At 62.4% G+C, this 27,794-nt stretch overlaps 8 protein-coding genes across 9 annotated transcripts; 2 read left to right on the top strand and 6 right to left on the bottom strand.

Moving 5' to 3' along the window:
* Nucleotides 1-200: 200 nt before the first annotated feature.
* On the top strand, nucleotides 201-3,699 carry JDV02_009210 (Alpha-mannosidase). The gene is made up of 2 exons (XM_047990859.1): nucleotides 201-605; nucleotides 678-3,699. Exons 1-2 carry the CDS (start codon nucleotides 450-452, stop codon nucleotides 3,684-3,686), a joined length of 3,165 nt encoding a protein of 1,054 aa, XP_047846869.1. The 5' UTR covers nucleotides 201-449; the 3' UTR covers nucleotides 3,687-3,699.
* Nucleotides 3,700-4,407: 708 nt separating this feature from the next.
* APT1 (Adenine phosphoribosyltransferase) lies at nucleotides 4,408-5,166 on the bottom strand (the record flags this gene model as incomplete). The annotated part of the gene is made up of 2 exons (XM_047990858.1): nucleotides 4,408-4,553; nucleotides 4,641-5,166. The coding sequence occupies 2 exons, from the start codon at nucleotides 5,164-5,166 to the stop codon at nucleotides 4,408-4,410; spliced, it is 672 nt and encodes a 223-aa protein (XP_047846868.1).
* Nucleotides 5,167-9,770: 4,604 nt separating this feature from the next.
* Nucleotides 9,771-12,781, bottom strand: JDV02_009208 (uncharacterized protein). Its single transcript, XM_047990857.1, has 4 exons — nucleotides 11,954-12,781; nucleotides 11,624-11,835; nucleotides 10,805-11,497; nucleotides 9,771-10,614 (listed from the first exon to the last, which is right to left on the bottom strand). Exons 1-4 carry the CDS (start codon nucleotides 12,383-12,385, stop codon nucleotides 10,020-10,022), a joined length of 1,932 nt encoding a protein of 643 aa, XP_047846867.1. The 5' UTR covers nucleotides 12,386-12,781; the 3' UTR covers nucleotides 9,771-10,019.
* Nucleotides 12,782-13,418: 637 nt separating this feature from the next.
* On the bottom strand, nucleotides 13,419-15,166 carry PEX2 (peroxisome assembly protein (Peroxin-2)). Its single transcript, XM_047990856.1, has one exon. The coding sequence runs from the start codon at nucleotides 14,969-14,971 to the stop codon at nucleotides 13,595-13,597; it is 1,377 nt and encodes a 458-aa protein (XP_047846866.1). The 5' UTR covers nucleotides 14,972-15,166; the 3' UTR covers nucleotides 13,419-13,594.
* Nucleotides 15,167-15,495: 329 nt separating this feature from the next.
* FAD1 (FAD synthase) lies at nucleotides 15,496-16,999 on the bottom strand. 2 transcript variants are annotated; one of them, XM_047990854.1, is made up of 3 exons: nucleotides 16,558-16,999; nucleotides 16,039-16,483; nucleotides 15,496-15,943 (listed from the first exon to the last, which is right to left on the bottom strand). In XM_047990854.1, the coding sequence occupies exons 1-3, from the start codon at nucleotides 16,797-16,799 to the stop codon at nucleotides 15,764-15,766; spliced, it is 867 nt and encodes a 288-aa protein (XP_047846864.1). In that variant the 5' UTR covers nucleotides 16,800-16,999; the 3' UTR covers nucleotides 15,496-15,763. The 2 variants fall into 2 exon arrangements, with proteins under 2 accessions (XP_047846864.1, XP_047846865.1); XM_047990855.1 differs by having other exon boundaries at nucleotides 15,496-16,483.
* A 795-nt stretch (nucleotides 17,000-17,794) lies between these two features.
* JDV02_010879 (uncharacterized protein) lies at nucleotides 17,795-19,188 on the bottom strand. Its single transcript, XM_047992621.1, has 5 exons — nucleotides 18,724-19,188; nucleotides 18,550-18,649; nucleotides 18,331-18,464; nucleotides 18,116-18,265; nucleotides 17,795-18,032 (listed from the first exon to the last, which is right to left on the bottom strand). The coding sequence occupies exons 2-5, from the start codon at nucleotides 18,609-18,611 to the stop codon at nucleotides 17,923-17,925; spliced, it is 456 nt and encodes a 151-aa protein (XP_047846863.1). The 5' UTR covers nucleotides 18,612-18,649; nucleotides 18,724-19,188; the 3' UTR covers nucleotides 17,795-17,922.
* Nucleotides 19,180-20,987, bottom strand: JDV02_009205 (uncharacterized protein). Its single transcript, XM_047990853.1, has 3 exons — nucleotides 20,120-20,987; nucleotides 19,245-20,044; nucleotides 19,180-19,185 (listed from the first exon to the last, which is right to left on the bottom strand). Exons 1-2 carry the CDS (start codon nucleotides 20,620-20,622, stop codon nucleotides 19,591-19,593), a joined length of 957 nt encoding a protein of 318 aa, XP_047846862.1. The 5' UTR covers nucleotides 20,623-20,987; the 3' UTR covers nucleotides 19,180-19,185; nucleotides 19,245-19,590.
* Nucleotides 20,988-21,092: 105 nt separating this feature from the next.
* On the top strand, nucleotides 21,093-27,161 carry JDV02_009204 (uncharacterized protein). Its single transcript, XM_047990852.1, has 2 exons — nucleotides 21,093-25,054; nucleotides 25,115-27,161. Exons 1-2 carry the CDS (start codon nucleotides 21,808-21,810, stop codon nucleotides 26,836-26,838), a joined length of 4,971 nt encoding a protein of 1,656 aa, XP_047846861.1. The 5' UTR covers nucleotides 21,093-21,807; the 3' UTR covers nucleotides 26,839-27,161.
* Nucleotides 27,162-27,794: the final 633 nt, after the last annotated feature.

The following is a 27,794-nucleotide window of genomic DNA, read 5'->3' as shown; positions in this document are numbered from 1 at the left end:
GACTTGAACTGCATTGCCGACTTCGGTGGTGAGGTTAAGAGTTGAGACAATGAGGGTTAGTGCGCCGCTGAGTCGGTGACCAATGGCCGCATTCGCGGGGCTTGCCGACTCACACACCAGCCACAGACACCAGCCACGGTTATGCACAACCGTCCGATCGCGTGTGTGGCGCCCGAAGAGGCCAGCCAGCTCGATTCATCGTCACCACGACCACAGTCGACGCTGTTCGCGGTCCGGTTCCTGAGGCGCGAAGAGGTTTCTTTGCGTGCCCGCTCTTGCCGACACCCACAGCGCAGATGGAGCTCTTTGCTTCTCCTCTGAACTGCGCCCAGTAGCGCCCAGTCGACAGACAGTCAACCTTCGGCCAGCCGGTGGTCGGGGCCGTCGCCTCGATCGCTTCCCGGCACATTGCGCGACGGGCGGCTGCTGTCCGAGACATCCGAGGCATCATGGCTTGGATCGCTTTGCTGCTGCTATGCTCTCTGCAGCCATGGCTGGCGGCGACGATGCGAGCCGATTACCTGGCGCAGCTCCGCCAGGAAACGGTAGACACGTTTTACCACGGCTTCAGCAACTACATGAAGCACGCCTTTCCAGAGGACGAGGTACGTATGCATGCGCGGTACTCCCGAGACATGCTCGCAGCCGACATGTGCTGACGCGCGTTTCGACGATAGCTGCGGCCGCTCACCTGCTCCTCGTTGACGAGAGACCGCGACAACCCCGGGCGCATTGAGCTCAACGATGCTCTCGGAAATTACTCCTTGACCCTTATCGACAGTCTCTCGACGCTTGCGATTCTTGCTGGAGGGCCGCAGGATGGGGGTTACACCGGACCGCAGGCCCTGAGCGATTTCCAAGATGGCGTGGCTGAGTTCGTGCGATACTACGGCGATGGAAGGACGGGCCCGTCCGGCACCGGCGTTCGAGCGAGGGGCTTCGATCTGGACAGCAAGGTTCAGGTATTCGAGACGGTCATCCGCGGGGTCGGCGGGCTTCTCAGCGCGCACTTGTTTGCGATCGGGGAACTGCCCATCCCAGGCTACGAAGCGACGCCCCTAGACGGGTTCCCGACCAACGACCCGCTAGAGCTGCCGCCGATACCGTGGCCGAACCGCTTCAGATACGATGGCCAGCTCCTGAGACTGGCGCTTGATCTGTCTGAGAGGCTTCTGCCCGCATTCTATACTGTCACGGGCATACCGTACCCGCGTGTGAACCTGCGCTCGGGTATCCCGTTTTACACCAACTCGCCGTTGAACCAGGCTTCCGCCAATACGGCGGAATCGGAGGGCCGGCCGGAGATCACAGAAACCTGCAGCGCCGGCGCCGGCAGCCTGACGCTCGAGTTCACGGTGCTGAGTCGCCTGACCGGAGACCCGCGCTTCGAGCAGGCGGCCAAGAGAGCCTTCTGGGAGGTTTGGCGCAGGAGGAGCGAGATTGGCCTCATCGGCAATGGCATCGACGCGGAGCGCGGACTGTGGATAGGGCCTCATTCAGGTATCGGGGCGGGCATGGACAGCTTCTTCGAGTACGCGCTCAAGAGCCACATCCTGCTCTCTGGCCACGGCATGCCCAACGCGTCGACGTCTCGTCGCCACAGCACCACTGACTGGCTCGACCCTGCGTCCCTCCACGGGCCGCTCCCACCTCAGATGCATTCCGCCGACGCGTTTCTTGAGGCCTGGCACCAGGCGCATGCGTCCGTGAAGCGCCACATCTACACCGACCGCAGCCAGTATCCCTACTACTCCAACAGCCACCGCGCGACAGGCCAGCCGTACACGATGTGGATCGACAGCCTGGGCGCATTCTACCCTGGTCTCCTCGCTCTCGCCGGCGAGGTCGAAGAGGCCATCGAGGCCAACCTCGTCTATACGGCGCTGTGGACTCGCTACTCGGCGCTTCCGGAGCGCTGGTCCATCCGCGAGAACAACGTCGAGGCCGGCATCGGATGGTGGCCCGGACGCCCCGAGTTCATCGAGTCCACGTACCACTTATACCGGGCGACGCAGGACCCGTGGTACTTGCACGTCGGCGAGATGGTCCTCAAGGATATTCGTCAGCGATGCTACGCGCCTTGCGGATGGGCCGGCCTGCAGGACGTGCGGACGGGCGAGCAGCAAGACCGCATGGAGAGCTTCTTTCTCGGCGAGACGACAAAGTATATGTATTTGCTGTTTGACCCGAGTCACCCGCTGAACAGCCTCGACGCCGCGTATGTCTTCACAACGGAAGGGCACCCGCTCATCATACCCAAGGAGAAGAAGACGCGGCCGCAAAAGACATCACACGGAAGCCGGAAGGACGTCTCCGCGTATAGGTATTACGATGAAAAGTTCACAAACTCGTGCCCCGCGCCGGCAAAGCCAGACTCGCTGTCCGGGTCCATGACGGCCGCGCGGCCGCATCTGTTCGATGTCTCCCGCTTCACGGACCTTTACAACACGCCCAACCTCCACGGTCCCCTCGAGACGGTCCAGATAGAGGACAAGGGCAAGGGTCGCATCATCCAGCGCAGAGCCCTGTCCAACCACACTCTCTTCCCCTGGACCCTGCCGCCCAGCTTGCTGCCACAGAACGGGACGTGCGCCGCCCCAGTCCCGCGCGTCATCTCGGCCATCGAGTTCCCAGCCAGCGACGCCGCGAGCTCGCTCATGTCGAAGTTCGGCGCCTCGCTCATGTGGTACAGCTACGCGGGCCCGACGGCCAAGAACCTCGAGGGCCTGCGGCTCCAGCTCGAGAGGGAGCCAGGCGACGAGCTCGGCGACTACGTCTGGAGAATCACGCACGTTGGGAGCACGCAACTGGGGCGCCACGAGACGGTCTTCTTCCATGCCGAGCACGTGAGCCACCTCAAGGACGAGGCCTTTACATGCAGGCGTCTCCGCGACTCGGTGGAGATTGAGCTCCTGGTCGATGTGCCGCCGCGGCAGAACGCCACCATGCCCGTTGTCGCAGACAGCCCCGTGCCGCCTATGCAGTCGGCTGCGGACGACGGCCGCGGCCGCCGCGGTGGCGACATGGTGCACGACGACCTCGCGCCGATCCCCTCCGAGTCCCTCCTCAAACACCTCCTCCGCGCCGTGTCGTCCGTCTTCGAGCCCTCCCATACGGACGTGCCCTCGGCCGACGACGACCCGTCCTCCGAGGCCACCATCCTCTCCTTCTTCGGCCACACGGCCGTCGGCGCTGGCGCGCACCCCGTCCCCGCCCTCGCCGCCGACACCCCGATCCCCGGCTCTCCCGGATACGACGCCGGTGACCCAGCCTCAGGCTTCCCCTGGACGAGCATCTACCTGGCGGGCCTGGCCTGCGACGGGCCCCTCCCCGACGCCGCGCCCCGCGAGCACCAGCTCATCGTCATGCGCCGCGGCGGCTGCTCCTTCAGTCGCAAGCTCGACAACATACCCAGCTTCTCCCCCGCCCGCGCCGCCCTCCAGCTCGTCGTCGTCGTCGACGACGACGAGGGCTCCCGCCTCGACGCCGGCGTAGATAGGCCCCTCCTTACCTCGGAGCAGCGCACCCCAAAGGGCATGAAGCGCGTCCACGGCGTGCCCCTCGTGCTCGTCGGCGGCGAGCGCGGCGACTACGAGCGCTTCGGCGAGGCCGTCGCGGCAGGCATGCGCAGGCGGTACCGCATCGAGAGCCAGGGTCTGCCCATTGCCAATGCCGCCGTGATATAGCGAGAGAGAAGGGGGGGGGGGGGGGAACCGACATCAATTGCTGGCGAACACATGGGCGTCTACACCATTCTCAGTGGAGGGGCCTTTGAGGTGTGTGTAGCCCAACTGTCTCCGAGACCTGATGAATTCACGATAGACCGAGCACACACACGGAGTAGGATATTTCCATGCAGCATTCCCTGGAGCAGGGGCATCTAGTCTTTTGGGCACATTAGCATTTGCGCACAGGATTCGAGACAATTTTGGCAGGCAAAATTGCATCGCCAGGGTCGCTGACAAAGATCCATTGTATTGGCGATTTGTATGTATTAGTGCTGTCCGCGAAACCTTTTTTTTTTGCTCGTTCCAGATCGGCGCATCGAACAAAGTGGGGAGAAATGCATGTGAATGTTACGTCTGCCAGCGCAGGCACCAACGTGCCTCTCTTTTTTGCTTTCAGGCTCCCAAAGATATCCCGTCTATATACCCAAGAAGATTGTTTCTCGACTTTTTTGTATAGTGTGAAGCATTCCCCTAACGCCCGTGAGTGCAAAAAATGCGTCAAGAAGGTGGTGGTGCATGGCGCGGTGGTGAGCCAATTTCCGAGCTCAGCCGAGGCTCGGATTCGCCATTGGCGGCGCGGATGCCGCGAGAGGCGGTGTCAGACTCTCAGAAGATCGTATAAGTTACACGGCGGCATTTGTATTAGTGCATTGAGTGTGTTTGTAAGCGTGTGAGGCCATTAGGCGTCCTCCAGCAGAATCGTGGTGGGCGCTTCGCCAAGCTTATCGCGGCCGTTGAGACCCGGAATCTCCAGGATAAAAAGGTAGCCCATGACTTGGCCCTTAAGTTGGGTAACGAGATCGGCCGCAGCCTTGGCCGAGCCCCCTGTGCGAGCAGACATGTAAGCCGGTGTGCACTCTAATCGTACGGCCATAGGGATCTGAGGGGGGAGGTGGCCATGGAACAACATACCAGTGGCAATGATGTCGTCGACGACGAGGACCTTTTGTCCCTCGCGGATGGCATCCTCCTGCATCTGGAAGAGGTCCTTGCCATACTCCTTGACGTACTCGGCGGTGACGCAAGGCCCGGGCAGCTTGCCCTTCTTGCGAACAGCGGCGAAGGGAACGCCGAGACGCAGGGCGAGGCCGGGTCCAAAGAGGAACCCACGGGCGTCGAGGCCGACGATTACATCGGGCTTGGCCTGGGCAAAGGTCTGGGCGATCTGGAGCTCGAGGGCAGAGACGAGGGTGGCGTGAGCATCAGGGTTGGCGAAGAGGGGCATGATGTCGACGAAGTCGATGCCAGGGATCGGGAAGTCGGGGAACTGGCGGAGGGACTTGCGCAGGCTTATCTTTGCACTGGCGAGTTCGGCGGCGGCGGAGGCGGCGGAGGGGGGCTGTCGTCCCGAGGCATCTTGGGCGGCCGTGGCGGTGATTGCTGGCAGGGTGGAGGACGAAGACTCTGGGGCTGCGTGGTCGGGAGGCAGCGCGGTCATTGTGAGGAGGGAGTGGAAGGGGGGGAGAGAAGGAAGGGAAGGGAAAGAGAGGAGCGAGAGACGGCAGGGGGGCTGGTGAGAGACAGACACAGGCAGGCAGGCGGTGGGAGACGAAACAGAGAAAACGAGAGGGAGAAGAGAGGAGGAGGAGGGTGAGAGGTGGTGGTGTGTGATTTTTCGCGGCTGGGGATGCTAATGCCGCCGCCGCCGCCGGGAGCGACAGGAGCAGACCAGGCCAGGCCAGGCCAGGCCAGGGCCGTCGAGGAGGGGACGGGGAGTGAGTGGAGGGGGAGGGGGGGTTCAACTCAAGTCGCTCCTGCTGTCGCCCTGAGCTGGCAGGCTAGGCGGCAGTCCGGCTACCGGGCAGGTACCACTGGACCCTGACACCCTGAGCATGCATTTCGCTGGCGACTCATGAAATGTTCCATTTTCCACTGTCTAATCAGGTAGGTGAGCAGAGCAAGCGAGGCGGAAGCCAAGCCTGCATCCCGCCAGCGCAGGGTGAGAAAGCACTCATGCGCCAGCGCATTCCAGCCCCGGCGGCGCGCAGCGGCAGCAACGGCGGGATTAGGTTCCCCTGATGGAGGCGGCGAGGCGCGAGCAGCACAGGATAGGCTGGCTGCCAGTGCAGTGCGGTACAGTGCAGTGCCATTGATTCCCTTCAGTTGCCCGTTGAGGGTGATGTGAGCCCTGGTGGTGCAGCAGCAGCTGCAGGAGGGGTAACCCAGCCCAGACCAGGTACCTTCCCAACCCTGCCGACTTTTTAGATACCTGCAGTGGGCTTCCTCAGGGGGAGGGGGGAGGGTGGGGGAGGGGCAGCCGTTGAGAGAGGCGATGTGCTGATGCGGCGCGCTGCAAGCCGAGCGGTGCGCCGAAAGCTCAGGGAGGGGTAGCTGCCCGGCGGGAACTGGAATGGCAGCGGGCACGGATCGAGGGGCACAGCACCCGGCTGTCTATTAAGTACAGGTAGGTACTGCACAGTACCTACAGTACCTAGGCAATGTGGGACCTAATTTTTGAACAGGCAGGGCGGGCAGCCAGGCCTGGGCGGCCGTTGGGCGAAAAGCGCAGCAGGCAGGCAGTTGCTTCCCGAATCCCCGGTCCTCCTCATCTCAGGCACGGCACCGTAAAGGTAAAGAAAGGGTGGGGGAGAAAAAATGGAAAGGAATTGAAGGAAGGAACCTGGAGAGGACCTGGAAGGCACGGGCGAGGCATGAAGCAGACGATGAAAAAAAGACCGTCGTCTTCACGGCGATACAACGCGCAGCAAGGCGCCAACGCGGGGCAAGCAGGTACCTTGCCTTGCATTGCGCAAAGTCGGTGTGCCCTGAGGCACATGGACGGGGTTCATCCATGGTCCCCCAGCGCTTCACCATTTTCCTCCCCTCCCTGCCTGCCCCGCGACGGCCGGCTGCCTGCCTGCCTGCTCTGCCTCGACGTAATCTGTTCGTCCGGCTGGCCACCCGTTTTTATCCCCATCTTATACCACCCTGTGCCGTCTGCATCTGCCATTGTGCATCGTCCAGCTGCTCCGTGTCGAGCACTGCGCAAGCCGAGACCCGATCCGCTCGTATTCTTCAGCCGTATCCCGCCCTCCATGTCCTCCTACTCCTCCTCCTCGTCCGCTCGCCGTCTTGCGCCCCCTCGTCGCCATCGTCGATACGATATATTCCGTTACGTCGACCTGGCGCTCAAGTCACGGCATGGTGGGGAAACTCGCGCGGCGCGACTGCACGGCACCGACGTGGGCACCCACCGATGGCCCAGCCAAGCCCCAGGCGGAATGGATGTCGTGGGCAAATAGCGAAGCCTCGCCGACGCAGGTGGAGGCCACCGTGGCGGCCGGGTGGGCGGCCGGGTGGGCGGCCGTCGTGCACGAACCACGTCTGAGCAACTGGCGGTAAGCACGCCGCCCAGGCTGTGCCTCCCGTTCGCTCCCAGACATGGCTGCCTCATGCTCCCTGCCGTGGAGCACGACATGGGAAGTATACATACCAAGTACGCATGTCGAATCGTCTCTCTCCCTCCAGCATCTGAGCAAAGTGCTCGAACTCTCCGAAGCCTCGGGGCGGTGGTGGTGGTGAGGCATCCATTGGCTAATCGTTTGCCAAAACGCATCATCATGGCCGCATCTCGTCCTTCGCATGCGATGGGGCGACTGCCAATGCGCCATTCGCCAGCATCGGGCTGCCTGCCACGGTCAACACACTTTACGGGCGCCAGGCCCAAGGCTATTTCTTCATCCACCCCCACCCCGCAGAAGACATGTCGTGCGTCTTGCTCGCAACTGATGACGTGAGAGGGCCAGCTGCAAGCCACCAGAACACCGCCCGGAGCACTTCAATGGCATAGCCCTGTGCTACCAAGAAGAGGAGCTTGTCGTGCAACCGCCACGAAACCCATCTCATGACAACATGTTGTCCGTATTAGCAGAGGGATTTGCCTTGCCTAGATTGCTTTTTCGTCTCGACAGCGACAGCTGGCCGACAATATCGACGCGGCGGCGACATTGATTGCGTACGCACCCCCGTTGGCGCCCTGATCTGCACTCGGACGAGGCATTTGGACGGATCGGGTGCGAATAAGTTTACTATTGCAGCACAACACCTAAGATAGCTCCCGCACAGAGGCACCACCGCGGGTCCTGCCGACAGGTCCCCGGCGACGATGTCCATCCACTGCACATCACGACTTCGGCTTCCCTGATTCTTGTCTACCGGCCTGACGTGTCGGCGGCTGGGCCCACCATCCGCCACCCCTTGGCTTGCGTCGTACAGCAGAGCCTGTGGCAGCATACGCACTGGGAACTTTTTCCCCTCCCCTCCCTGTGTCGTGTCGCCGAATGGTTCCTCTCCGCCCCGGATCCTTTGCTGTTGTAATGCCGACTCCGAACCTTGATGACCGGTGCGTTTGTTCCGTATTAACAATTCCACATCGCATGCCTCGTAGTCGTACGAATCGAATCTCCTCCGGCGCGCTTTGTGCCGAATTAGCCCCGGCAGGCATTCAAATCGAGTCTTATCAGTCCATCAAAACCGGGCGCCGAGGAGGCTCTATGCCAGCCAATGGCCCCTTTGCACGGTCGGTCTGAGCAGCCTGGCGTCTTAGTCGTCAGAAACCACATTCTGGACTGAGCAGTCTGGCCGATAACATCCAGCGGCATTGTTCCTCGTCTCTCTCGCGCCCCCACACACTTGACCGAGTGTGAGTCACATCGTCGAGTTGCGTCCGAAGCAGATAACACTTTGACAGCCCACGCACGATTCATCGGCTCACCGGGCAAAACGGTTTATTACCGGTCTGGCATTCTCCCTGTGCAGCGCAATCACCGCACATACGCTTCCTAATCAGACTCTGATCCTACCGCTACAGTGCCTGCGTACGTAATGTATCTCGTCCAGAAGCAAAAGTCCTCTCGCACAGTGGTCCTTATGTTATGGATGGCAGTTGAATCAGCAACCCATTCTCGGCCTATGTCTCATCTGGTCCAAGCCTTCGGGTCAGATAAAAAGTAGGCACTGTGGGTGCCACTGGACGATGCTCACCTCACCCACCACGCCACGCATCACGCACCTCTCAAGGCGGCTTCACTGAGCAACCTATGCCGTATCAAGACAGCGTAGCTACCACAAAAGTCGACGTTACTACCGACTTTCCTCATTGTTTACTGCTACGAGATATCTTCATTATGTAATGCCGTCGCGACTACTGCACATTGCGTTTCGGTAGCGAGCGCCAGTGCTCTTGCACAGCACAGCCATGGGTCGTGGCATATTTCACATATCTGCGCGCTGAGGCCAGCGATGCCGATCCTTACCCCGCCGATTTTGCCGCATGGAAAACCTCTAACCTCCAATGCCGGATTTCGTCGATCGGCGGGCTGCCGTGCTTGCTCCTGTGTCCGTCTCCGGGACTTACATGTGCGAGAAACGCCTCCACCGACCGCACGGGGCCGCACCAACCGGGTTCTTGGGATACGCACCAGCTGCCGCCCAGTCATATATGTGTACTTGCACCCGGGGGGCGTGCGACATGCGCGTCTCATACGTGTTAGTTACTGGTCGACCCTTGCTCTCTTTTTTCCCCCGAAGGCCAAGCCTTTCTGTCCCACATGGCTGTTGGCCCGTCGCGCGTTGTGAGGTGCCTGTCCACCCGTCATCGTCATCTCGGAGTGCGGTTCGCGGCTCCGGGCAAGGAATGGGAGGAAGGATGGAACACACGGGGTGTAGTACAGCGAGCCCCCGGCCCTCAAAAGGGGCTCTACCCCGGAACGTAGGCTGGTGGGAGGAAGGGAACGGGGGAGCGGGGGGGGCGCCGGCCGCCGTTTGTCGAAATGGGTAGGTCGGTGAGCGTACTGTTTTGCTTGCGGTGTCAGAGAGGATAGGCGCCTGAGAGGAAATCGTCGTTTGTCAACTAGCCAGTCGGGCCAGATGCCCCGGGCGGGATGCGTGCGTGCGTGGGTGATTCGACTTGGGCCCAACATGGTGTGGCAGGGAGAGAGATATGGAGAGAGAGAGAGACAGAAACGACAAAGCTCTATTTGTGTGGGCAGTGGCACCCAAATATGCACGACTAGGGGTTGGTCAAGGGGGGGGGGGGGATATCTAATGCGTGAACTGCCAGATGCACGCTTTCTGCAAATACTAACGGAATGACACTATCGGGGTATCGGAGTCTCGTCAAAAGCAGAACAAGAAAATGGCGAAGAAAGTGACCGAAGCTGACGACCCCTTGGCCGTGGGAGGCATCGCAAACGCCCTGCAGTAAACACACACGCCCCTGGTAGGCAGGCATGCGCAAACAATTTCCATGCCCCCGCCGCGACGTCGGTCGGACTTTTCGAGTCTCCTCCTCTACTGGTGAAACTGCAAGCGGATGATGGAGAAGAGCATGTTCTGCAAGACGTGCAGCATGACGGTGACGCACGTGGGCAGCAGCTCCGGCCACACGGCCAAGTCGAGCCTGCCCTCGAGCCCGACGTCGACGTCGAAAAAGACGCGGATGAGACCCCTCACGGCGAGGCTGGCGACGAGCTCGCAGGCCCACGTGACGAGGGAGAACTTGAGGGTGAGGGAGAAGGTGTAGGGCGCCGCCGCCGTGTCGCCGCCGCCGCCGCTGCCGTCCTGGTCAAACGAGAAGTACGGGTAGACGCGCTTGTTGGCGCCAAAGTGGAGGACGAGGATGCTGCCGAGGAAGGTGGCCATGGAGGCGTTCTCGGCGAGGAAGCGGATGAAGACATTGCGCGTCTGGAGCTTCTGGTAGGAGCCGTAGCTCTGCGTGTTGAGGCCCAGCACGGTGAGGGCGCGGTGGAAGAAGCGCGTCATCATGATGGGCGTGACGACGACGAGGCCCGTCGAGGAGAGCACCTGCAGGGTGATGAACTGCGACGGGGTGCGGAGGCGCGCGTACAGGGCGCGCACGTAGGTCTGGTAGGTGAGCATGAAGTACCTGCGGATTGAGAGGGGGAGAGAGGAGACGATGTTAGCAGGAGGAGCAGCTAGACAGGGTACACTTTGCATGCAGGTTCAGGCCCGAAATAGCCTCCTCGGCCGCCACGTGCGGTGTCGCTGGAGGGAGGGGGCCCAACGATCAGGGGGTGTGTGGGCGAGGAAGAGGGTGAGTGAGGGTCTCGGCTTACAGCTTAAACACCCAACTCAGGGGGTAGCTTCCGACGCGCTCGCCCTCGCGGATGCCGAGCACCCACCCGGTCAGGGCGTCGAGCAGATGCACGGTGACAACCCAGCCGTAGACGTAGACGACGGTCTCGAGGTTGTTGTGCGGCAGGGTGCGGAGGTAGATCTCGGCGTAGGCCTCGCCGATGACGTAGGCCATGAGGCCGACGAAGAGGGCGACGCAGAACCAGAGGAAGCGCACGAAGCTCGCGGGCAGCCAGCGGCGACGGATCGCGACCCCCTGCGTGCGGCGGCGGCGGCGTCGGGGCGTCGGCGCGGCGACGTGCAAGAGGGCGGCGGCGTCGGGCTCGAGAAAGGCGTCGCCTGCGTCGGCGGGCTGGGGGTAGCCGCTGCCGGCGCGGGGAGGTGCGGCGCCGCGCGGCAGGGTGTCGGGCTCGCCGGTCCACCAGGACGAGGTGAAGATGCGCTGCGTCTCGGAGAGGGAGTGGCGGAGGCTGATGTGGCGCCCGTTGGTGGTGAGGATGATGAAGGCGATGGCGACGGGCATGGCCATGATGATGAAGGTCCACGAGATCCAGGCCGTGTTGTGGACGGTGAGGAAGCGCGTCTCGGGGATGAAGAAGACGGGGATGGGCGCGGCAATGGAGAGCACCGCGATGAGCGACACGGTGAGCGGGAAACCGAGCGACTGCGGCCACCTGGTCGCAGGAAGGAAGAGGGCGTGTCAGCCTCAACGGGGTGTTTCTCTCTTCTCTAAAAGCATTGCCACCTCATCATCCCCGGGGAGGTATAAGGGGGGCAAGGAACAGGGCGGGCTTGCTTACCAGTTGAGGCTGTAGAGGTTAAACACCTTGGTGATCCATATCAAGGCCGTCACGTTGTAGAAGCCGTAGTAGACGAAGAGGAAGAACCAGAAGTTGACCTGGACCTCGGCCTCGCCGTGGCCGGGGGCCTTGTGGCCGTCCTCGGCGCTGTCCGGGTCGTCGTAGTCGGGCAGGGGGTACTGCGGGAACGGCACGGAGCACCACGCGACAGCCTGAACATTTCCCACTGGCGTCAGCAGAAGACTACAATATAGGACCGTAGCATTTCCAACCAGAGCTTGTCCATGCGAGCCGGAAGAGGAAGGGGAGTAGGGGTTCGGACACACGTACCAGCAGCGCCGGCAGAAACACCAGCAGTCCATACCGACTCCACCACCGCTCGACCACCCTCTTGACCGCCGTCTGCCGCGGGTCTATCCACAGGTCGACGACGTAGGCCTGCCACAGGCGCTGCGCTATGGAGCGGCCGTCGTCGAATCCCCCGTCGCCGTCGCCGCGGTGATGGCTACCGTCGTCGTCGTCGTCGTCGTCGTCCGCCTCGGCTTCGAGCTCGGCGGCCAGAAGCGCCCCGTAGCCGACGTGCACGCTGCCGCGGCCGTCGCCCACCCGGTCCGCCAGCAGGCCGAGCTGGCTGTGCCGGCGGTGGCGCTCCAGGCCCGGGCGCGGCGGCACGGCGCGGAAGCGGCCCAGAAGCGGGGAGGAGGCGTCGGCGGGACGGAAGCGCGACTCGGAGCCTTGCGTGAACTGGAAGAAGCTCGGCATCGCGGAGGGTATCCGCGTCGTGAGCGGTGGGCGGCGCTGTGGAAGCAAAGCCCGGAGCGGCAGCGCCCCAAGGGCACGGCACGAGACGTAGGCTTCTCTTGTCCCTCTCGCGCACCCTCCTCAGGTCGGCACCCCGGTAAGGGGGTTCGTGGTGGCGGTGCGGCGCGATGGTGTTTTGAGCTCCGTCTGCGATTACATCCCGGTATGGGTATGTGTGTGTGTCTTCCTCTCGCAAGTATGGGAACGAGTTTCGATGGACTGCAGCCGCTGCTCCGGTGGTATCGTTTGTTCCTGCTCGCTTTCGCTTCGCTGCGCGGCAGGGCTGGAAGTTGTCTTTGTTGTCGGTGAAGGGGAGAGAGGTGAGGTGAGGTCCCAGTCAGGCCCCTGCTCGGAGCTCCAGGAACTGCCAGGGGGTTTCAGGCTGCTGCGTGCGTTGCCTGATGCCCGTCAGCGGCTGGGGCAGAATGGCCTATGACGCGCGAGACGACAGGGGCCGCTGGGACCCTCCGAGCAGGCGGTGAGGTGAGCTCTAGCACGCTAACAGCAGGAGACTGCAGGTGACTGGCCCAGTCGTGGTGGTGCGGGTGGACAGGACGCGGGCGGGTTCCAGGCCTCCTCTGGGTGGGAGCTCTCCACTGGGCTAAGGGACCTTTTAAGGGGCCTTGTGCCTGTCAGCGGAGAAAAGGCCCGCTCTCGGACGCCGCTCCACCCCATCCCGCATCCCGCGATATCCATCCAAACATCCATGGATGTCCATATCCGAGCCTGGTTGCTGCCCGCTAAGCACCAGCTGCCTAGCACCTCGCTTATTAGGCGAGCGGGCGGGCAGTTGTACGCTCATGGAATGGACCGTGGACCACTGGCTGGGTGGCTGCCGTCAGTATGTACTTCGTATGTTCTGGTTAGAGCATCTGATGATGGAGCATCGGCCGCATCGTGAGCACAGGCACCTTGACTGCCAGGCTTCACCAAGACGGACTGCATCGAAGCACCCGAAACCATGACGAGCACGTGCCAAACGCGACTTCTTGGACCCAGATGTTGTACATTGTCACCCACAGCCTCGCCAGTGCTCCGCCGGCGCTGGTACAAGGACCATCTATAATACATCTCTCTATCTGTCCGGCATCCTTGTCGCCGGCCTCTCTCTTGGGGAATCATATCATCATCGTCTCAACCACAACCATCACAACCCCGTAACCCCCCCCCTCATTGCTCCTCTTCCTCTGACCCTCCCGCCTCCAAAGACTCCTCCAGCGCGTCAAAACCCTCCTCTTCCTCGTCCTCGTCCTGCTCCGTCAGCCCGCCCGTGACGTCGTCGGAAAAGGCCACCACCTTGGCCGCGCCGCTCGTCCTGCGCCGCTCCGCCACCGGCTCCAGCACGTCGCCGCTCCAGGGCCGGCACTCCTTGACGTGCTCGCCGCACCGCAGGCACGTCCAGCCCTCGCCTTCCTCGCGCTCTAGCCGCGTCGCGAGGCACACGAAGCAGTACACGCAGCCGCACGGTATCGTCTCGTACGGATTCGTGACGTCCGTCTGTGCGCTGCCGATGACGCCGCCCGACGAGGACGCCGCCGCCAGCACCTCCGTCTCCGTCGTCGCCGCGTCGTTCTGGTCCTGGTAGCAGATGGCGCACGTCCGCTCCGGCAGGAACGCATACTCGCCACGCGCCGACACGCCGCCGCCGCCGTCTCCGGATGCTGGCCCCGTGTGGATAATCTCCTTAGTCTTGCGCCAGGTGCGGCTGAGCCATCGCCGCCAGCGGTTGATGCCGATGAGTGGCAGCACGAAGAGCAGGAACTCGGTGAAGGCGTGCCATACAAGCTGCCGGTTGAGGTACTCAAACGATACCTCGCGACTGACCTGACTCGTCGGCGCGGCCAGCCGCATCCGCAGAATCCGGTCCAGTAGTGTGCGGTAACGGCCGCGCAGGAGGAAGATGAGGAAAGAGGCCAAGGCGGCCGCCGAGTGCACCGTCGAAAGCCGCGACGTCCACCGCGAGAGGAGGCGCACTCGCGCGCTCGGTTGGCTGTGGCCGTCGTCCTGCTCCAGCAGCCAGTCCTCCCACCGCGTCCACGCGTACTTGCCGAAGACGGTGATGAGGCCGTAAAGGGATTTCTGAGCGCGCGACGGCGGAACGAGGACGGGCCCCACGCGCCGCGCATCCGTATACCTGAGGTTCTGCAGCGCAGCGCCATAGGTGGCATCGTGATCCCAGACGGTGAGCTTGAAAAGCACGGCCCGCAGCGCCAGCATGATCTCGGCGGACCAGTCGTCGTGCAGGTGGCCGCCTGCGAAGTAGCGCAGCGCATCGCCGACCTGGCCGCGCAGCAGGTCGACGAGCTCTTCATCAAGAAGCTCGGCGTCGACCTGGGCCACGCGGAACGCCGGCCGGGTGCCCTCACGCGACGACGCGGCGCCGACCACGTCGGCGAGCCGGTTCAGCGGGAAGGGCAGCCGCTGCAGCTGCTGGGCGGCGCGCGACGACTCGCGCTGGGCGGCCAGCCGGGCGGCGGCTTGGGCCTCGCGGGCCTGCCGGCGGGCGGCGACGCGCTGCTGCGCCTGTAGGAAGCTCGAGTCGGTCATTGGCGTCGCGGCGTCATTGGGGGTCGGAGCCGCTTGTGTCGGGTTACGCGAGGGAGGGGAGTCGTCGATTTCGCGTGTATGTAAGAGTGAGTGGAGGGCCTTGGCGTGGAGGTCGGCCAGGTTCCCGTCTGCACCGCGGGATAGATGATAGATGGATGTCGGCGGAAAGCTGCCGAGTCGGGTTGAGCGATGATGGTATGGAGGTTGTTGGATGGAGGTTGCAGCGACCACCTGGGACGGTCCGATCACAAGCCGAGGCTGCTGCCGGGGCCCGCGGCTGCCAATTGCGGGCGGAGGGCCGGATGGGGGCGGCGGGCCCCGCCACGCCACCTGGGCACGCCACTGAAGCGCCCCCAGAAATTCAACACCTCTGTGCACGGAACATTCCATCGACACCACCAGACCAGCGCTCACCTCACCTCCGGCTATCGGGGCTATCGCCGCAAAAAAGGGCACATGTGGTGTCAGCGGTTGCTCAAGACAGCAACACCGTGCACATCCGTCATCCCCGCCAACCCAATCAACATCATTTGTACTTCATATCTTCAACGCCAACGCCGTCATGCTCTATGTATGCGTGTCTATCTTCTAACCAGGCAAAAAGGCCGTGTGGCGTGGCGCGATGCCCCGTGTCTCTTTCAACCGCGCCCTCTCCTTGAGTCCTGCAATACCTACGTACATGGCCAGGTCCAGATTCCGTAGCAGACGTCTTCCCACCACATGGCTCTCGCCGATTAAACCAATGCACCCAAATCCACCTACGGCGCACCCATTTCCGCTCGCGCCATCCGTCTACCTATCTCTCCCCAAGCGCTCCTCATCGTCGCGAATCAATTCGTACGCCGGCCGGAACGACTTTGCGTCGCCGTCGAGTGCCAGTGCCGGGTTCGGGCGCGTATTCCTCGTGCCGCCGAGTGACGTGAATCCTTGGTTGTATAGGCTGCAGAACGGTATGTCCAGACGTCGGATAAACTACCGCCACGTCAGCGCGTCAGCAAGTGGCCACATCATGAAAGCCTGTGAGACAGGTGGCTGCTGCTGCTGCAGCTGCTGCTGCTGCTGCTTACCGTCCAGATCTCGGCATAATGCCAGTCCAGCACCGGGTTGACGCGCATAAGCTGGGGCCAGTCGCCGTCGGTCGGGCTAAAGGGCGTGAGGAACTCGCTGTGCGGATCGGTCCGCCGCGTGCCCATGAAGATGGCCCGCACGAGCGGCTGGTCCCGCTGGTACGCCTCGAGGGCCTGGCGCATGGGCAGGGCGTACCTCGTCAGGTCCAGGTGGTACTGCGCCGTCGATATGGACACAAAGTCCTCCACCTCGGGAAACGGATCCGGTGGCGCAATGTATATAGCTTTGAGGGGTTGTACCGAGGGCGGAGAGCCGTTGCCGGACGGATGTGCTGGCTGTTTCGGGGGCAGGTGGGCGGTGGCGGCCGGGAGGCAGGCGAGGATCAGGATGAGCAGGACGAGGCAGTCCTTGCCGCCATTGTACGACAGAGAGAGCTCGTCGGGTCTTTTTTGGCCATGTCGTCAGCTGCCGTTCCTCCGATGATCTTGGTGGGTTAGGGGACCACGGCCAGGACCTACCCGTAACGCTGCAACGCCTCTTCGATGACCACCATGGACTCGCGCGCGCGGACCTGCGTGCTGCGCAGCACCTTGTCGTCGGTCTCGCCGTCGAGAAAGGTCAGGACCTTGCGGCGCAGGGTGTGGCACACGTCGGGCAGGACGCGGGGTACCCGGGGCGACGCATCGGCATCGGCGGGGGTCGCGACGTGCGGCACCTTTGCGCTGCCGTTTGTCACCGGCGGGTGCCCGTCTCGAGTCATGTTGGCCAGTCGTCGTCGTCGTCGTCGTCGTCGTCTGGTCGTCTGGTCGTCGCAGTTAGAGAGGGGTCGAGGAACGCGGGCGCAGGCACTGCACAGCGCAACGCGAGGTCGAGGATGGTTCCGTTCGAATGCGCGGGTGGGACGGGGCAGCGCGGGGGCAGGATGAGGTTGACGAGGAGTTGAGGAAGAGGAGGAGGAATGTCAGGCAGGGTAGAGTTGGTGGGGGTGGGAGGGGCGGCGGCGGAACGTTAAGGGACTGCGGGACCGACCACGGGGCCGCGACCGTCGGGCGGGGCAGGTTAGGACGCTGGACGGGCGTCATCCACGGCAGATTGGAAGCGCTGCGCCCCGGTTCCGACAGCGGCCACCTCACGCAGGCCGGGGGGTTCGGGTGCGCTGTTGGTTCGCCAGCGGGGGCCGGGCGTGGAACAACAGGGTCCATTCGACTGTAGGGGACCTACCTACCTAAGGGACGTAAGGTATCGCAATCGGTGGCCGTCAACAGCCGAGGTACAGCACCAACCCCCCCCCCCCCCCGGGGGCCCGCGTCCTGCCAGGGTCACCGTATCCGCCGCGACCAACCAGGCATGGAGGCTGCCCAACTCTTCGAGAACCTGCCTTGGCCTGGATGGATGTTTCTTTCCTCTCCCCCCACCAGAGGATCAATCAATCGTCTCAACCCCGACACGACCGTCCCGAAGCCCAAGCCCAAGCCCCCCCCGCCCCGTGACTTTATTAGCGGCCCGAGGATGGATTTCTCCCGACACGCACCGTCGCCACGTTTCCCCAACATCGCCAAACCACCTCCGGGGCCCCGTCCGCTCCACGTGATGCAGAGATATGACACCTGAGAGTCGACTCCGGTCCTCCCTTGCGGGCGCCGAGACATGACACGGCATTCACGTACGTACGAAGTACATACCTAGTTGTTGGCGAATGAAGCTAGTACGGCGTGCGCACGCGCCCAACCTGTCGTGCGCCGACGAGGTGATTCATCCGAGGTTGTTCAACATGGACAACGCTTCTTATTACACAAGGATACATGCTAGTTACGAGATCCGCCGTGCTGTTCAATGAAAGTTGGCTTCACAGATGGCAGGGTACTACGTTGTTCGTCCCCCACTCAGCCCTCCTCCACGCCTTCCATCGGCGTCAATGGTGACGGCCCTTCGATCTGGTGCTGCGTCACCGGCCCTCCCACGGCCGCGAGGCCCATGGTGAAGACTTGCTCGACTAGCCATACGGGTCAGCATCCACGCCCACGTCCATCCCAGCTGGGGATGGGGGAAAATTGAGGCCGGGGGGAAAAGACTTACTCTTGCTGTCGGAGAAAAAGAGGTGCGAGAACCCACGCGGACACTTCTTGACTTCGCGCTTGCCCGACGAGTTCATGAGAACCTCAAACGACAGAGCGCTGTAGTCGGCCGTGTTGCGCTCCGCCAGCGTCTGGAAGAAGTCTTTGGTCACTGCGTGTGCCATGTCAGCTTGAGCAGCATATCGAAAGCGTGGGCGGAGGAGGGGGAGCACGCACGCTCTTGGCTCAGGACTGAGTAGCCCGTCTTGCTCCGCACGACGAGGCGGAAGCGCTCCGTCTTGGCCTTTTGCAGGATCATGATGTCGGCGTCGGTGATGTGCATCCGCTCCGTGTGCACGTCCTGTGCCTGACTGCAAGCCCCCGGGTCAGTCAGCAAGAGTGCCCCTATGCTCAAGGTGGTGGATATCCATCGCGCGCGGGGCCGGTGACACGCACAGCTTCAAGAGCACCTTCTCATCGTCGCGTGGATACTGCAGGTCAATGACGAAGAGGTCCATGCGGATGGCCTCCAGCTCCTTGTACCAGTCGTAGGCAGCTGCGCATCTGTGTGTCAGCACAAGTTTCCTCGGATAGGATAGGGAATCGCAGGTTGGCGGTGGTGGTATATACCGTCGGCCGAGGCAAACTCCAACGTTATCGTCGCCGTCGCCGTCGCGCCGGGCGTGTCGGAGGCGTCGTATCCCGTGCACTCGATGTTCTTGATGAACAAGACGTCCTCGCCCCGCTTGTGCTGAACCTCCGAGTGGCTGTACACTGCGCGCTCTCGTCAATCTTGTTCTCGCCGTCCGACGACAGGCAGGGCGCTACGCACACTGGAGAATCGTCCGCGCGATGTTGTCGGCCGGGACTGCAGTAGCACCCGGCTCGGGCTTCCTGTACGTGATGATGATCTCGGCCCTGCGGTTCTCGTCGAAGGCGCTCTGCGGCAGAATGGTCTCCTCCAGGATGCGGCTGAGCTCGATGGACTTGTAGTGCAGGATTTGGACAAAGTCAATGTTGTCGCGCGTGTAAGTCACGTTGCCCGAGGTGAACTTGACCGACGAAATTGACTTGTGGAGCGTTGTCGCGTTGCTTTGCGGTGTCAGACAAGCGCTAGAAATTCTCCATTCCATCAGTTCATCGGTACTCACCTTACTAGGTCCAGTATATTGGCCTTGGGGTTGTCTGCATTCATATCGGAGGGATGTGCGAGCATCGTGCTCATGTTGCGCTGGAGCATCTGCCTCGTCTGGAGCACGCTCAGACCGTGTACCAGCAGCTCCTCAAAGTCGTGCATGACTGACGCGATGCAATCAGAAAGGCTGTGTTTCGAATGGCCTGTGTATGGTAAGACCTACCATCCGGAGGTACGCCCTTGACGATCAACGATGTAAGTTGGTCCGTCACCCTGTTGGAGACCTTGTAGAGCAGCCACGAGCGCTCGGCGCCGGCGATCCTCGCTGCAAAGCTGAAACGAGACACTGAGCTTGCGTCAGACTAGTATATCGATGAATCAACCGCCCGGGTATTCTTACACCCATATGCCTCTACGGCAGAGCGATGTGCGTCCTCAGAAGAGTTGGAGCAGCCGCAGGTGAAGAGCTGGTTGTTTCGCAGCGACGAGCTGTAATACGCGCCAGAGACCTTGTTGCTCAACGACGCTTTGAGACACAGCTCCTTGGACTTTTGTCCCGTCTGCTCGTGTAGTTCAAAGTACAGGGGCTTGGGAGGAGCCGCCGCTTGGCCCGCGTCGGCCACGATGGCATCCTGCCCCGCGACGACGCCAAATGTCGCAGTCGAGTTCAAGCCGAATGTCGGCGCATTCGCGACTCCGCCGAGAACGCCGGGCGCACCGGCCTTTCCTTTGAGATTTTCGACGTACCACTCGTGTATATCGCCGAGCATGGTTGAGATGTGGTCCATGTCGGTCTGTAGGCGGTCGGCCTGGGAGCTGGGCCCCGTGTTAGCACGTACTCGACTTACACGGATGTGCGTGGGTTAGCCACCCGGCGCTGGGCCAACCTACTTGACGACAACTCCCAGGATGAGACTCAGGCTGTTCGTCTGGATCGTGAGGTTGCTCCTAAGGGTGTTGAGGTCGCCGCCCTCGGTGGTCCACTGCACCTTGCGCCAGTTGGCCAGCATGTCCTTGCCCCAGCGCTTCATGCGCGGCTGGCTCGCGTCAGTCGGCGCCGTGATGACGCCGTACTTGTTGACGATAGCCTCAAGGTGAGCGAGCGTCTCCTGGCAGCTGGCCAGCATGCCGAGGATGATGTCCTGGTTGTTGGAGAAGTGGGAGGGCACGTTGGCGGGCAGCTGGGTGCGGTCGACGATGAGGGGCGCGGCGTTGTCGCTGGAGCGGCGCGCGTTAGAGAAGGCGTTGAGGGCGGCGCTGAGCGAGTACAGCTGGGACTCGACCTCGCGGAACTCGGCTGGGGCCGACTTTTTGCCCTTTGTGAAGGCCTGGCCGATGCGGAAGGCGATCTTGGCCATGGTGTAGGCATCGCCAAAGGAGACGGTAAAGACCATCTTGGCTTGCTACGTGGTGGTGGTGATGGTCTGATGATTTCGGGCTCTGTCTTTTGATTGAGGTTCGGAGCGCTACCCAGGAAATGGCCGGTAACGGGACCTGGCGTCTTGCTGTAGTGTTCAAGACTGCGAAACAACTCGTCTCGTTGATGCGGATCCCCTTGGTCGTGGTAGTGAGTTGTGAAGAAGGTGTCGCGCAAGCTGGACAGACGTCACCCACTTACAACTGCAAGGCACTTCACCAGGCGGAGGCAAGGCGTTTGCGAAAAAAGAAATGTCTTGCGCATAGCCTCGAGCGGGCGCCAGCAGGCAAGTGAGACATTTCGCGCAGATGGAGGCTGTGCGGCTGCCATACTACATATCTAGATGCATCAGGTGGCTGCGGGCGACTATCAGAGGTGAGGCGAAAGCCGGGGAAGGGAAGCACTAGGGACGTCTCTGGTCGATAGCGTCCCGCTCCAGACTCTGCACCTGACACGCTTTTTCTCTGTAGACCCTGGACCCTCGCGGCGGCACCACGCAACCATCGACGCCCCCTTCGCCGCTGGCACAAGCCAAGGCTCCTGAATCCCGGTGCCCGGCGCAGACGATTGTTCGTCGAAATGGATCTACGAGCCCGCCCCGTCCCAGTCGAGCCCAGCCCCCATCGCAGGACGACGCCCTGTGGCTTGCCGCGCGTACGACATGATTGGCGAACCATCACGACCGCCCCCCCTCCGTGCATTCGTCACCGAAGATGGGGGCGGAGTCCTGCTGATCGCCAGTCTGGGGCTGAACCTGAGGTGGGCGACGATGAGACTGTCGGGATGATAGAGACCCTGGCTGTTTGCCTTGCGGGCGCCTGGCCTGTCTCGCATCGCCCACTTGCTGCCTTGAGCCGCCACACTGCGCGTCCCAAGGACCAAAGAAGTTTGGAACGCCATGCATGTAGGTCTCGACCCGGTAGTATATGGGCACGAGCGAGATGGGATGGGGTGCCGCCGCGGTCATGGTACAAAAGGACGACGACGCGGAGGCACCCGCCCTCCGCCCGGCTGCATCATCATCATCCTCATAGCACTGAGGTTTTCTCGCCGAGGTGCGTCTCTCGCTCTTGAACAGTCATTCCCAAATCAGCACAGACACACAAAGGCTTGTGCAACAACCGCGCCCGCCTCCCGTTGAGGGCCAGCGCAAGTCTGCACCATGGCCTTACCAGGCGTGCTTCGCATGTTGCCAGGCATCGTGTTCGACCCTCGCGAGCCGGTGCCACCTCGCTTTGCCCATCTTGTTGAGAACCGCGACGACGACCCTGGCATCTTTGGCCGTTGGAATCGCGACCGGAACCCATGGGGGGGACTAGGTGACGGTGGAGCCGGCGGTGGCGGCGGCGGCGATGGTGGTGGTTTCGTCAACTTCGCTCGGGTCGGCCCGCACCACCACCACCATGGCGGCAATGGTCGATACGGCCGGCCTCACAACCCTGATCCATGGGCGCCAGACGCACACTTCAGGCCCCAAGATCCAGGCTATGAGCGACCCCAACAGCAGCAACGGGGCTTTCTCCCGCCTTTGTCCTCGTCGATCAAGGTCCAAGTCGTCCACGATACCGCAAAATTCACCGTCACGCACGTCTTCTGGAATCGCGCCGAGAATATCAAGCAAGGGACGTACCAATTTCCCTTGCCTCTCGACGCGACCGTTACCGATTTCAACTGTCGCATCGGCGTGAACAGAATCATTCATGGCAAGGTCAAGGGCAAGGAGGAAGCGCGCCGCGAGTTTGACAATGCCGTCCGCCAGGGCCGCACCGGCGGCCTAGTTGAGCAGCAGACGGCCGAGATTTTCACCATCAACCTCGCCAACATCGACGCCAACACCAAGATGCGCGCCGAGCTGTCCTTTATGTGCCTTCTCAAGCACAGGTCGTCGAATAACCGCGACGTCTTCACCCTCACGGTGCCGACCTTCATCGCCCCGCGATACGGTGACGTGCCCTTCGGCGTCGCGGTGGAGGATGAGTATAATCACTATTTGAGCTTCGAGGCGGACATCCTGACTGCCGACGAGCTTGTCACTGTCAACAGCGACACCCATGTCATTCGTTTCGAGAGGGCCGCCGGCCAGCGCGCCTGCCAGACCTGGGACGATTTTGTCATGCGACGCGACGACGCAGAAATGAACCAAAGGACGGGCAGGGTTCAGCTCGAGGATGGCCGCACCAGTCTCGACAAAGACCTAGTCATCACCATCACCACCGCTCAGTCTGACAACAAGGAGACGCCGCTCGCATGTGTCGAGGTTCACCCCGACCTGGACAATCACAAGGCGGTGATGCTTACCCTCCCTCCAGAGTATCTTCTCTCGGGTGAAGGCTTTGCCCACGACGGTGAGATCATCTTCGTCGCCGACCGTTCGGGCTCTATGACGGACAAAATTGAGAGCCTCAAATCGGCCATGCTTTTCTTTATCAATGGCATTCCTGAGAATCGCCCGTTTAATATCTGGTGCTTCGGCAGCGAATGCGAATACATGTGGCCGCGCTCCAAGGGGCTGACTGAGCAGACCCGGCGGGACGCCATTGACTACGTCCAACGCTACTTTGCCGCTAACATGGGCGGCACCGATATTCTTCCCGCCTTGAAGAAGATATACGAGGCTAGGGGCGGCTACCACACCCTCGACATCGTCGTGCTGACCGACGGCGCCATCTGGGGCCCGCAGGAGACCATCGACTATGTCAAGGAGAGACGTCTCGTTAGTGAGGGCCTGTTCCGCTGCTTCTCCCTGGGCATCGGGCGCGCGGTATCTCACGAGCTGGTCGAGGGCCTCGCAAAGGCAGGCGGTGGCTACGCCGAGGTCATCACCAACGTCTACGGCGGTGGCTGGGAAGATCGGGTCGTCGCTGTCCTAAGATCCGCCCTGACGGGCCACGTGGGAACTGTCGACATGCAGCTCAAGTGGCACGGAGATGATGGCCAAGAGCTCGTCCAGCCTCCCGTATCATTCAAGCAGTCCCCCGCCGACGTCTCAGCCATCAGTCCCTTTGTTCGCAACCGCGTCTTCTTACTTTTTGACTCTGGCGCGCAACTCGCGCAGCTTACAGCGGTGGAACTCAACATCAGAGTACCCGGCAGGAACGTCACTACCAAACGAGTTCTGCCGAAGCGCCTCCTACAACCAGACGCCACCCTGCACAAACTAGCCGTCCGGGCCCTGCTAGGCGACTTGGAGCGAGGCGAGAGCTGGCTGCATCGTCGCTGGGGCCGTGTCGACGATGCCGTCGTCCGGCAGGAGGCCATCGACTTGGGCATGAAGTGGTCGCTCGTCTCCAAGTGGACGAGCCTGTACGCGGTCGAGGAGGAGACTACAGAGCCACTGGATATTGTAATCCCTGCCCTCGTACCATCTGATGATAGCGATAACGACGACGATGCGCTCTTGCGGGCTCGCGGCACGGCCAACCAGAACGTTGGCCTGCTGGGTCCAGGTGCCAATGCCGACCGCGCCGGGACTGAGAGCGCATCGGAGAGCGAGGAGGACGACGTCCAGTCCCTCCCTGATGATGGGTCGGACAGTGGGTCGGACGACGGAGACCATGGGCCGGGTGGTGGGGCCGGTGCCGCCGGACAGCACGGCTCCGGTTCCGGCGCAGGTGGGGCCGATGGTGGACCGGATGGCGGCCCCAACACGGCTCCTGGCGATGCTTCTGGCGATGCCTCTGGTGATGGCCCTCGTGGTGCTCCTGGAGATGCTCCTGGCGACGCTGCTGACGGCGGCGCTGATGATGCCGCTGCCTCAGGTCACGGCGGAGGAGCCAATGATTCCGGCAGCCGACCCATCGACGCCAGTGACGATGATTGGGACTCGGCATCTACGTCCCGGACGGGCTCACAAAATCGCCCGAGTTCCTTCACGTATCGGCGACAAGCGAGGCGGGGCGCAGGGCTCGTCCAACACCTGGGCGCCAGATCCCGATCCAGGACCCGGTCGAGATCGCGAACCCGCCACCGAAGCCACTCAGGCGCCCGCTCTGCTGGCCTCGCCGCCGCCGTCGTTGCCGCCGCCGCCGCCGCATTTCCTTCTGATGCAGCTACGCACCGCGTACGTAGTAGCTCATTGAGGACCAGGAGCCGCGGCTCGGAGAGGGTGGGCCGAACTTCCGCACCAGGTACCGCTGGGCCTGTAGACTGGTGCGATGACCTCTCCAGCAGTGGGTCTGCCGATGGCATAGATATGAACGCCATTTCTGGCTCAGCCTCTTTCGATGGTAATCCGTTCACACCCGCAGAACAGGCTCCCGATGCGTGGGAGTCGACAGCGAGCAAGGAGAGGCCGCTCCCCGAAAGCTCGAGCCCCTATCCGTGGACCTCCACGCCGGCCCCGGCTAGGTCGCACCGGTTTGTTTCGGGCGGCACCGCCACCTCAAGTAGCAGCGACTGGCGCTTCAAGAGTAAGTGACGCACGCTCAAGCTTGGCCCAGCACTGTCTATGTGTGCTAATATTCCTACAGAGAAGTCGGGTTTTGTCAAGGGATTGACAATGAGCGGCAGCACCGGAAGCACGACTGTACCTGAAATTGCCAATGCCATGAGGGCATTTGATCAGAGCATGCCGGCAACTAATTTATACGCACCCGCCATCCCCGTTGCGACGCGGCCCGCAGTTGGCCACGGCAGCATGGTCAGCGCACCCCCGCTGGGACCCCCGCCGGGGGCGACTCGCTCTGGGTCGCCGGAGGACGAGACATCGGAACGCGCTCGCCAGAGAGAGCTGCGACGGATTCGCGAAGCAACGACGGGGAGACTGTTTACCGGCATGCGCAGCGAGGCTCACGTGGCGTCGACTGGCGCTGCTCTGTCGCGCCCCCGAGACCGTGACAGCGACAAGGGGCGCGAAGCGAGGAGACTGGAATCGCGCGGTGATTCTCCCTCTGCGCTGCCGGAGGAGTCATCGGCGCGCCCTCGCGAAAGCGAAAAGGAGCGCGAGGCGAGGACAGGGAGCCTGCTGGACACGTTGCGCAGCGAGGCTCCTGAGACGGCGACCTCCGAGGCGTCGGCGCGCGCCCGCGAAACAGCGAGCGTGCTTGCCGGCATAGGCAGAAGCGAGACTCGCTCAGCATATGCTGACGAGTCAGCCTTTCCCTCCGCCGATGAGGATTATGTGATGGGAGTGGACCCCCCAAGCGAGGCTCGCCCAGCAGTGCCTGATGAGTCTTCGTCGCCTGCCCGCGGAAGGGAGGAGGCGGAGGGGACTCACGGAACAGCGAGACCCTTCAGGTCGGGACCATCCGGCAGCAGCAGCAGCACTACGCCTGCCAGCCCCGCTTCGTCTTTTCTTAGCAGTTGGCGTGGGCGTGCAAGAGGGACGCGCGGCGCATCGCCGCCGCCGGCTCAGTCGCCCAACCCGGGGGCGACTCCGCCTGCTGGCGTGGCAGAGATGCCCTCGACGCTATTCGCACCTCCTACGACGAGCGCCGCTAGGAGGTTCCGCGCTGGTCCGCGGAGAGGGCCTCTTACCTCGCCTTTGGCGAGAACGTCGATGCCCCCGAGTGCTTATGGAAACCCGGCATCGCCCCAGCCGTCCGTCACACAGCCAGGGCTTGACGACTCGAGGTACTACGCATACGGGACCATGACGCCCAATAGCGCGTCTCTGACGAGTGAATTGGGCATGGGTGCGCCCCCTCTGCAGTCAAGTTACCAGCAATCGAGTTACGCGCAGGCCTCGGCGCCCGTGTACAACCCGCCGGCGTCGACATTCTTCATGGACAGCGAACGATCGGCGCCCAAGACGCAGGAAGAGCTGGCGGCGGAGCGCTTCGTGGGAGAGATACTTCGGTTCCAACGGTCGGACGGGAGCTTCCACTTCCGGGACGACGAGGAGCTCAAGCGTAGCCTAGGGCCATCGTTCTTCGGGGTGGTGACGGCGCTCCTGCAGTACCTGGCCCGGGACAAGTGCCCGGAGCCGACCAAGCGGCTGTTGGCGGTGGCGGCGGGGGTCGTGGCGCTCCTCGAGGAGCAGTTCGTGGCGTGCCGTGCGCTGTGGGTGCTGATGGTGGGTAAGGCGAGCGAATACGTGACAAGGAACGCGCCGCACGCGCGTTCAGGCGGACAGCTCATGGAGGAGGCGAGGCGCAACGTTAAGAGCATGAGCCGGGTTATGGGCGAGGTGGGAGACGTGCAGATGCGGGCCGAGAACGTGAGCGTGTTGACGAGCGCGCCGATTGCATTTTAGTGAGATGCGTCGTCCTTTGTTTCTTGCATGCGGTGCTTTTTTCTCTTTTCTTTTCTGTGTCTTTTTTGTTTTGGTTGTGTACGTATGCGCGCTCACGCGTACGTGTGTGTGTGTGTTTGAACGGCCGCCTACGTTAGGATGGGACTGCATGTAGTTTTTTTGTTTCAATGTGATTTTTGAATTTTATCTTATTCACGACAGACTGACTGATCATACGTACGTACATAGTACTGCAGCGAATAGACTGCGCGTTTTTAAACTCGTCGTCAAAGACTCGAGGCATGGATGGACGCATGCCCGGATCCCGCATCACGGGGACGGGACGGGCGGGCGGGCGGGCGGAGGCGTCGAGCGGGTCACGCGGCAGAAGGGTCATCGGGCCGCAATTCACGGGCAGCAGGGGCGGGTCCCCAGACGGACCCGGGGGGGGGGGGCGCCGCCTCCACTGATGGAGCGAGCTGGGCCATCTGCCGACCCTTGGCGGGCTTGCTGGTCCGGATGCTCTCCCGTCCACCCGTTGCCGTGGCCCCCCGCAGCGCCGCAGTGGAGCGCCCCGAAGGGAAGGGGATGCATGGGAGGGGAGCCGCAGCCAACTGCCTAGGTAGGTACACTACCGGTACTACGTAGCTCCCTACGTCAGACTGACAGGGCGGGCAGTCTGGAACGGGGCTCGAAGGTAGGAAGCACCGCTACGCTACGGTGCTGAGCTGGCGACTCGACTCGAATCGACTCGACTCGGCGCGCGTCCCACGAATAAGGTATACAGGTATTAAGTAAGGTACTACACCCAAGTTTTTAGATACCAAGTGACTACTACCAAGTACAAAGTACCTCAAGGTCCCCAAAAAGGATGGATGGGATGGAAGCAGGAGGGGTCGACCGCCTGCCTGCCTGCCTGATCCCCTGAGCTGTGTTGCGCTGCGCTGCGCTACGCTGCTGCACTGCACCGCCGCCCC

Source organism: Purpureocillium takamizusanense, chromosome 9 (assembly GCF_022605165.1).
Source record: "Purpureocillium takamizusanense chromosome 9, complete sequence".
Classification (NCBI taxonomy): Eukaryota; Fungi; Ascomycota; class Sordariomycetes; order Hypocreales; family Ophiocordycipitaceae; genus Purpureocillium; species Purpureocillium takamizusanense.
Note: the sequence above shows the minus strand (reverse complement) of the source record. Positions and strands in the feature narration are given on the sequence as shown.

What these genes read in the sequence shown, in the direction of transcription:
- FAD1 (XM_047990854.1), bottom strand. Translation starts at nt 16,799, where the DNA reads ATGACTCGAGACGGGCACCCGCCGGTGACAAACGGCAGCGCAAAGGTG. An exon ending in GAGGCGTTGCAGCGTTACGG is followed by an intron (nt 16,484 to 16,557) that starts GTAGGTCCTGGC and finishes TGGCCAAAAAAG; the next exon opens with ACCCGACGAGCTCTCTCTGT. An exon ending in ATTATGCCGAGATCTGGACG is followed by an intron (nt 15,944 to 16,038) that starts GTAAGCAGCAGC and finishes ACGTGGCGGTAG; the next exon opens with TTTATCCGACGTCTGGACAT.
- PEX2 (XM_047990856.1), bottom strand. Translation starts at nt 14,971, where the DNA reads ATGACCGACTCGAGCTTCCTACAGGCGCAGCAGCGCGTCGCCGCCCGC.
- JDV02_009204 (XM_047990852.1), top strand. Translation starts at nt 21,808, where the DNA reads ATGGCCTTACCAGGCGTGCTTCGCATGTTGCCAGGCATCGTGTTCGAC. An exon ending in CAGCGACTGGCGCTTCAAGA is followed by an intron (nt 25,055 to 25,114) that starts GTAAGTGACGCA and finishes ATATTCCTACAG; the next exon opens with AGAAGTCGGGTTTTGTCAAG.
- JDV02_009205 (XM_047990853.1), bottom strand. Translation starts at nt 20,622, where the DNA reads ATGGTCTTTACCGTCTCCTTTGGCGATGCCTACACCATGGCCAAGATC. An exon ending in ATCCTGGGAGTTGTCGTCAA is followed by an intron (nt 20,045 to 20,119) that starts GTAGGTTGGCCC and finishes CACGGGGCCCAG; the next exon opens with CTCCCAGGCCGACCGCCTAC.
- JDV02_009208 (XM_047990857.1), bottom strand. Translation starts at nt 12,385, where the DNA reads ATGCCGAGCTTCTTCCAGTTCACGCAAGGCTCCGAGTCGCGCTTCCGT. An exon ending in TGTTTCTGCCGGCGCTGCTG is followed by an intron (nt 11,836 to 11,953) that starts GTACGTGTGTCC and finishes GGAAATGTTCAG; the next exon opens with GCTGTCGCGTGGTGCTCCGT. An exon ending in CTGAGTTGGGTGTTTAAGCT is followed by an intron (nt 10,615 to 10,804) that starts GTAAGCCGAGAC and finishes CTCAATCCGCAG; the next exon opens with GTACTTCATGCTCACCTACC.
- JDV02_010879 (XM_047992621.1), bottom strand. Translation starts at nt 18,611, where the DNA reads ATGGACCTCTTCGTCATTGACCTGCAGTATCCACGCGACGATGAGAAG. An exon ending in GAGAAGGTGCTCTTGAAGCT is followed by an intron (nt 18,465 to 18,549) that starts GTGCGTGTCACC and finishes GGGGGCTTGCAG; the next exon opens with TCAGGCACAGGACGTGCACA. An exon ending in CTTTTTCTCCGACAGCAAGA is followed by an intron (nt 18,033 to 18,115) that starts GTAAGTCTTTTC and finishes CCGTATGGCTAG; the next exon opens with TCGAGCAAGTCTTCACCATG.
- JDV02_009210 (XM_047990859.1), top strand. Translation starts at nt 450, where the DNA reads ATGGCTTGGATCGCTTTGCTGCTGCTATGCTCTCTGCAGCCATGGCTG. An exon ending in ACGCCTTTCCAGAGGACGAG is followed by an intron (nt 606 to 677) that starts GTACGTATGCAT and finishes TTTCGACGATAG; the next exon opens with CTGCGGCCGCTCACCTGCTC.